This window comes from Terrapene carolina, unplaced genomic scaffold, assembly GCF_002925995.2.
Source record: "Terrapene carolina triunguis isolate 2854851 unplaced genomic scaffold, T_m_triunguis-2.0 Scaffold96, whole genome shotgun sequence".
Lineage (NCBI taxonomy): Eukaryota > Metazoa > Chordata > Testudines > Emydidae > Terrapene > Terrapene triunguis.
Window position 1 is genome coordinate 224,713 of NW_020664447.1, and position 7,585 is coordinate 232,297.

General features: G+C 45.1%; 1 protein-coding gene and 2 non-coding genes across 3 annotated transcripts; all 3 read left to right on the forward strand.

The window, feature by feature from the left end:
* Positions 1 to 1,948: 1,948 nt before the first annotated feature.
* Positions 1,949 to 6,978, forward strand: RPS13 (ribosomal protein S13). The gene is made up of 6 exons (XM_024202173.3): positions 1,949 to 2,021; positions 2,677 to 2,725; positions 4,674 to 4,752; positions 5,191 to 5,360; positions 6,116 to 6,216; positions 6,846 to 6,978. The coding sequence occupies exons 1-6, from the start codon at positions 1,999 to 2,001 to the stop codon at positions 6,877 to 6,879; spliced, it is 456 nt and encodes a 151-aa protein (XP_024057941.1). The 5' UTR covers positions 1,949 to 1,998; the 3' UTR covers positions 6,880 to 6,978.
* LOC112108151 lies at positions 5,033 to 5,123 on the forward strand. The gene has a single exon (XR_002908230.1). It is a non-coding gene; the product is annotated as a small nucleolar RNA SNORD14 (small nucleolar RNA).
* LOC112108152 lies at positions 6,523 to 6,618 on the forward strand. Its single transcript, XR_002908231.2, has one exon. It is a non-coding gene; the product is annotated as a small nucleolar RNA SNORD14 (small nucleolar RNA).
* Positions 6,979 to 7,585: the final 607 nt, after the last annotated feature.

Consider the following 7,585-nt stretch of genomic DNA (forward strand, 5'->3'; position numbering starts at 1 on the left):
AGCTCAAGTCAATGGAAAGTGGTTAATTATAATTTGTCCTTACTGGGTTAGAAGTCCAGTAAGACTCAGTGAATAATGGATAAAGTAATATTACTTGTATTCAAAAGACTTTCCTCTGAAGGCTTCAACTTTTTTAGTATTTTCCTCCCTCTACAATCACATTTGCACCAACTTTTTTCTAAAAGAATCCTAGTGTGGTTAAAGTTGTAGGACTAAACATTCAAGACTGATTCTGGCCTGCATATTTATACCTGCCTTTGGAAATTTCCACCACATGCATCTGACGAAGTGGGTATTCACCCACAAAAGCTTATGCTCCAATACGTCTGTTAGTCTATAAAGTGCCACAGGACTCTTTGTTGCTTTTTACAGATGGGAGTAAGGGGGATAGGATAGTGGTGCAGATGCAGCTGTCTGTGCCTGTCTTAACTACCAATACCTAACAGAGCACTGCAGCCTGGTGAACATGATGCACAGACGTTCTGAGCAAAACACCTGCTGGATGCTACAAGAGTAAGTTGTGCATGGCCCATCTGGTGCTGGGGTTGACAGGAAGGGGTTTCTTCCCCTGGCAGGAGCTGAGTGCACTATATAAACTGCAGCACTCAGTGTCCTGACTTGCAAGGAAAAATGAACCATCTCACATAGTCTAACCTTTTGCATATGAAACTTACAAATTGTTGGAAATGGCAAGATTCAAAGAATTTAGTCAACACCTGTGGAAATGTCACCAGGAAGAAATATTAGGAGAAAATAGCCACTTTAGAACATTGACCATTAACCAGACTAGGAAACTGCAGTACTTTTCTAGGGTACTAGATTAATGGTAAGGAATATATTGCTTGGCAGGCTAGGACAATTGGCAGTGCTGCTTATTTGTAGGAAGAAAAATATTTTTCACTACCTGTGCCTACTCTGACCACGGAGGCTACTTATGCACATGGCCTCATCCTTGCTGTCACCTTCTTCCCTGGCTGTTTACACAACTGTTGCGTCTTGCCAGAGTTGCAGAGGTGAGTGCCCTGGGGCCTAGTCTGGATATGGTGAGAAGTGTGACATGAGCAGGTGTGGGCGCAGGCCCCATCTGCCTCTGACACAGGCTAAGGTGCTGTGGGCACCCAGGCTTTTACTTTCCCAATTTAGCAGGGGTTAGAGACCGTGTGCCTTGTTTTGAGGACTGGAGTCTCGGTTAGTGCTGGGGGGGGCACATAGTGCCTCTTTGAGTCTGAGCCTCGAGTGGGGCTGTTGCTGTGCAGGCTCCCAGCAGAAGCATGGCCAGCGCGGGTCAGACGAAAGGCCTGTCCCGCCCAGGGTCCTGTCTTCCACCAGTGGCTGGCATCAGCTGCTTTAGAGGCAATGAGGACGAGAGCTGCTCGAGTGGATCCAGCCCCAGCTCCTGACAGCGGGCCAGGCCCACCCCGAGCATGAGGTTGTATCTGACCAGCTGGGCGAACACGCAGAGCTGGACCCAACCTCCATGAGTTTCGCTGATGCTTTTGTAAATCCGGTTACAGTTTTGGCCTTCACGAGCCCCCTGGCCCCGCGCTCCCCGCCGGCGTTCCCGGGGTTTGCGTTACACCTGCTGCCTGTTAACGGCGCTGGGGAGGGTCAGTTAGAAGCGGTTCGCTGGCGCCCAGGCCGCTCCCCCGTCAGGCGTCCCGCTCCGGCAGCTGTTCCCGCCCCCTCCCCGCCTTCCCCCGGGCCAGCCGCGGCGGGAGCTAGTGGGGCTGCGACCCGCCCTCCCGGGCCTGTCTGTGCCGGGGGAGCCGCAGTGCAGGCCGGGATTTCTCGCCCGTCCCCAGCGCCAGCTGGGAAGGCTCCTCCTGCCGCAGTGCATGCTGGGAGCCATGGTCCTCCCTCGGAACGGGTGAGGAGAGCGCCTCTCTGGTTGGCCGGCGCGCGGACAGGGCGGAGTTACGCGTTGACGTCTCTTCCGGCGGAAGGGTGAGCCACGGCCCCCGCCTCCCTCTGGTCTTTCTTTCGCTGCCCGGCGCCATCATGGGTCGCATGCACGCTCCGGGGTAAGCGGCGGCGGCGCCGGTTTGTTCCCGGGGGCACCGCGCGGGGGGCCGCGCCTAGCGAAGCGGGAGCGGCCGGAGGGTCCCGGCCCCGCGCCGCGCAGAAGACGGGCCTGGCCGGGGCGGGCAGCGTGAGGCCGGGGCGTCCGGCATGGCCCTGCGCGGGCCCGAGTCCCGCTGGCGCGTGGGGCACGTGTCGGGTTCGGCCTCGGACCGGGGGCTCTGCGGCAGCGCTGGGCCCTGCACCCGCTCGCAGCCGAGGGCAGCGTTGGTATTTGGGTGCTGGCACCACCTGCCCCGCAGGCTGCCCCTGCCCGGCTGCAGGGATAAGCGCGCGGCTGCCCGCCCAGCCCCCCCGAGTGGCGCTTGTTAGAGACCTCGTCCTAGCTCAGAGCAGCGAGGCCGGTGGCTGTGGGGAGCGCCGAGCAGCTAATGGGGTGGTCACGCTGGTGAGGGCTGATAGATACATTCCTCCAAAGGAGGGGGAAAGGGCAGTGCGGGAAAGTAGGGCAGATACATCGAGTGGCTCGGCAGTAGTGACCGTGGTAAGTTACAGCCCCGGGGGTTGCCACATGGATGTGTCACCCTGAGGTCTAAAATTTAAAGATTTTTTCCTTTAATTTTTCCACTCAGTATCGCATGTCTCTCTTTTCAACAGGAAGGGCCTGTCCCAGTCAGCCTTGCCCTATAGGCGCAGTGTGCCCACAGTAAGTAAACATTTTGGTTGCTTGTCATATTACTTTAACCTCTTGACCATTGGTTTGACTTGACTCAGGTGTACAGTGTTAAAGGATCTGATTTTCACACATGCTTCCAGTTTGGTGGATGCAGCATTATGCCCCCAGTGAAAACAAAGCACAGCTTGTAGTATGTATATATTTAGTTACATGAGTTGCATGTGCTGACAGATAGTTTGTTGTCTAAATCTTACGAATTTGGCTTTTCAATAGAAAACTAGGTCCTACAACCTAGTGGCTGCCCCATTTCCTTGGAAAGAGTTCATGGTCTCTGCAGTTTATGGGACAGTTCTGTATCTTTCCAGTTACTTTCACAAAACTTCTGTAGGCAGTATCAAAGACAAGGGATTGACTATACTTGGAGAATATGTGGCTTCCTAAAGAAATGTCTGCACATGGACACAGGAAACTTTAACTGAAGGTGTAAATGTAAAGCACACTAACCACTTATGCAAATGCTTTTGTTCAGATGTAGTGGCTTTACTTCACTTTAGCTTAATTGTGAAGGGGTACGTCTACACTTACCTCCGGGTCCGACGGCAGGCAATCGATGTTCTGGGATCGATCCCGGAAGTGCTTGCCGTCGACGCCGGTACTCCAGCTCAGCGAGAGGAGTACGCGGCATCGACGGGGGAGCCTTCCTGCCGCGTCTGGACCCGCGGTAAGTTCGGACTAAGGTACTTCGAATTCAGCTACGTTATTAACGTAGCTGAATTTGCGTACCTTAGTCCGAAGTGGGGGGGTAGTGTGGACCAGGCCTAAGTGAATTAAGCTAAAGTGAACTAAGGCCACTTTACTTCTGAAAGAGAGCATTCTCACAGGAGTTTAATGTGTTCTACAGTCATAACTTGAATTAACTGAAAACTTTCCTGAACATCCTCTAAGAATGATCTTAGCTATGAATAGAGCACTGAGGTGAACCCTGCAGTGCTGCTACCAGAGCAGTCTTTCCTCAAGAAAATCTTAAAGGGATGTCCATTAGAAATGTTAGTCATTTAACTTAATATATTTTTATTAAAAATAGTTTTCCTTTGCAAGTTACCCTTTTAAGTTAAAGATCTACACAAACATTAACCTACTAGGCAGAAATTGTTGTCCCATGCACAAAGTAAACTAAAAATATGGAGTAACTTTTCTCCATCTTAATTTCTAGTGATAGATAATGGAGTAATAGAGAAGGCAAACTGGCTGTTTTTAGGTTTGAGTTCCTCTAAGGCTCCAGTTAAATTTCAGTAATGCTTAATTCACTTTATAGGTTTGCATTACTTTTTTGTATGTGATTGTTTTGTTTGATAAATCAGAGAGTAAAACCAGGTAACTACTGGAGACCATATTTGAAGATCCAATTGGAGAGGAACGTCCTTGGTGTTACAAATCTGAGTCCATTTAGTTCCTTTTAGGTTTTCTTATCAGATTGTTGTGGAACTTTAGTTCTCCACGTTTTGTCAGGTAGTGTTCTGTTCACTAAGGCAATCTTTTACTTCAAACCACGAAATGCCTTTTAACAATTCACTCACCAGAACTGGTTTTTTGTATGTTACAATGTACAACATGATCATGGTAGTTGCACTGCTGCTATGGGTTCAGTGATAACTCCCTGGTGATATAAGATTTTCTTTACTGTTATGCTGTAGTGCCAGTCCAAGTTTTGTTGTGCTCTTGGGCACCACAAAGCAGTCTACCTCCAGCCTCTAGAGGAGATTGTAGAGTAATCATGTATGTGCTTCTGATGATTAGCACTGACTGTTCCATGCATGCCACATGCCATTAGTGAAACATGCTAAGAATATCCCCTTTATAGTGCACATAAATATTTAATAGACTATTATTGCATTTCAAAACTATTAGCGGTGTAATTTCTCCTATGCAATCTATACTTATTCATCACTGTGGCTCTTTACAACAATTTTTTTTCTAGTGGTTAAAACTAACTTCTGATGATGTAAAAGAACAGATCTACAAACTGGCTAAGAAAGGTCTGACTCCCTCACAGATTGGTAAGTTTTCTGAACTCTTCTAAAGAATGGATTTAAAACAGCGAATCTGGGTTTAATTCTCACTTTCGCTAAAACTTCTTGGTGACACTGTACATCTTAATGTGAAGCCTTAATGTCTGTCTGCTTTGATTTTCTTCTCTCTCTCTCTCTTCTCCTCTCCCCCCCCCCCCCCCCCCCCCCCCCCCCTACAATATGGGAGGTCTGGGGAGCTAGGTTAAATTAATTGTTTGTAAAGTGCTTTGTGGTCCAGCAGTTGCATTGCTCTGGTAAGATCTAGGTCTCACTGTGATGATTGTTTTCCAACCATTCGCAGTTTCCACCAGAAAGGTTTTCCTTAATGTTGGCTAAACCTTCCTTGGATGTCTGAGTGAGCCTTTAGAATAGTAGCACTTGTTGGCATGTTTTTTCTGGTATAAAGTATGTAACTTTTAATTTCAGGTGTAATCTTAAGGGACTCTCATGGTGTTGCCCAAGTTCGTTTTGTCACTGGCAACAAAATTTTAAGGATTCTTAAGTCCAAGGGACTTGCCCCAGACCTTCCAGAGGATCTGTATCACTTGATCAAGAAAGCTGTTGCTGTTCGTAAACATCTTGAGAGAAACAGAAAGGTAAGCTTTCATTGACCAAGGTCTGAGAGTGGCAAAAGTGTTTTAAAAAAAAAGAAAGGGGGGGGGGGGGGTTTACCAAGATAAAGTACCTTAAAAACTTAACCTAACCTGGAAGAGTCTTTGAACTAATTTTTGACACTTTGCGATAATCAGTTGGATTATAAAGATTTATTTGCTTTTTCTTCATTTGTTTTTTGAAATATATAAATAGCAATTCTGTGGCTTTACTTATTTTATTAGATTAATTGAATTTTGAAAATGAACCTTGTGATACTGTTCTGAAATTGCTATACATATTTGAATTAATATTGTATACAGTTATACAAAGTGCAGATCAGTTTTTGATACTTAGTGTTGAGTTTGTTTTCTAATCTTTACATGACTGGTAACTTTGCAGTCTGAGCAGAGATTTTCAGTATGCTTCAGGAAATGTTGGCCATTACTTCATCTGAGTAAATGTAAAGGGCACAGCTGATAAAGCTAAGACTTGTATTGCCTATAAAACAATACAAACAATTTTGGACTTGCCTGTCTTGTTAGCACAAATGCTTATCTGATACTTAAGTCTGCATGAACTTGATGGGTCAAAGAGCAGGATTGAACTCAAAAGTGGGGATAGTGGCCCTTTACAATAGCTGTGTGTAATACTGAAATACTTCCCCTTTCACGAAAGCTTGTCTTAAGTGTAAGTGGATCTCTTTGGATGTTACAATCAAATCAAGAAATTCCCATTATCTCTTCCTTTCCTTTTTAAGGATAAAGATGCCAAATTTCGTCTGATTCTGATTGAGAGCAGAATTCACAGGCTGGCTCGCTATTACAAGACCAAGAGAGTACTCCCACCCAACTGGAAGTAGTAAGTGTTTGTCTGTTCTCTTGTCGGTTCCAACCTGGAGGTCCCACAGGCCTAGTTGACAGTGGAGTTGAATCCCCCACCCTCATTCTAGGCAGGACTGTGACAGAGATGATAAACTTAGCTAGGTTAGAAAATCCAGTAAATTTGTAGGCTGCTATAGTGACCAGCATCAGCTAGATTAATTTATTATACAGTATCATACATAAACTGAAATCTCATCTACCTTGTTTCAAATTATATATTTTTAATCTAAAATTGCCTTTCTCTATAGTTCCCACATTACTTCCATTGCTCAGGTCAGACAGCTCACTATGATGATTGATTTTTTTTTCAACCATTTGCAGTTTCCACCAGAAAGGTTTTCCTTAGTGTTGGCTTAACCTTCCTTGGATGTCTGAGTGAGCTCCTGTAATTCTGAAAAGCCTAAAATCAGCTAGTTAGACTGTTAAAAATTACTGCTATTGTAGCTGTTCTTTGCTCCAGTCAAATATAACAAAGCTGATTTGAAGCAACAGTTTGTTTTGTTGTTTTGGCAACTAACTTATCTGAGAAGTTGCCACTGCACTGGCAATATCCAAAATGAGAGGGAAATAATTTTCTTTTCTTTTTTTTCTTTTTTTTTTTTTCAGCGAGTCATCCACTGCCTCTGCTCTGGTCGCATAAGAGTTCACTCTTCTTTTTACTGAAAGAATAAAGTCACATTAAAGACCGGTGTTGTCTTCTAAATTCTGTGTGGAAGTTTCAATAAATAAGTTTTGGGAAGCTGGTGTAAATTATATCTAATATTATAAAGGGTGCTTGTTAAAAAATGGAGGTATGTGTAGTATACTGGATCATATTTGGACGGATGTGAAGTGAACTGGATCAAGCCAGCTGAATGTATTTTATGTGGTTCTCGTTGAAGCCTGTGCCCGATCTGTGAAGCTAGTGACAGTAGCCATCTTGCTGCTGTACACCCAGTTTCTGAACTAGTTGTTCTTACCTTGTGGTTTTACAATAGCACATGTTCCTCTTGCTGCCCTAACTTAGAAAACAGGTAAACAATTGATTTGCCTTTTCTAATGTGGCAAATTCAAATTGAGCTGCTGCATTTCAATCTGGGAAAGGGTTGGAAATATAATAGTTGAATCTAGCCCTTGCAAGGAGAAATTGACTAGTATTTGACTATTTGTTAGACCCTCTTAATACCCATAATTTAATGGTTTCTGTATTATATGAATTTTGCAGAGATTCCCATGCCCTTAGCACTATTTGAATCTAGGGTCTGTGCTGATAAATCAGTCACTGATACAAGAAAAATAAATAACCCAGTTGCAGTTGTACAGGTTGATTGAATATAGTGGTATCTGATCCATCTTGTTTTAATAGA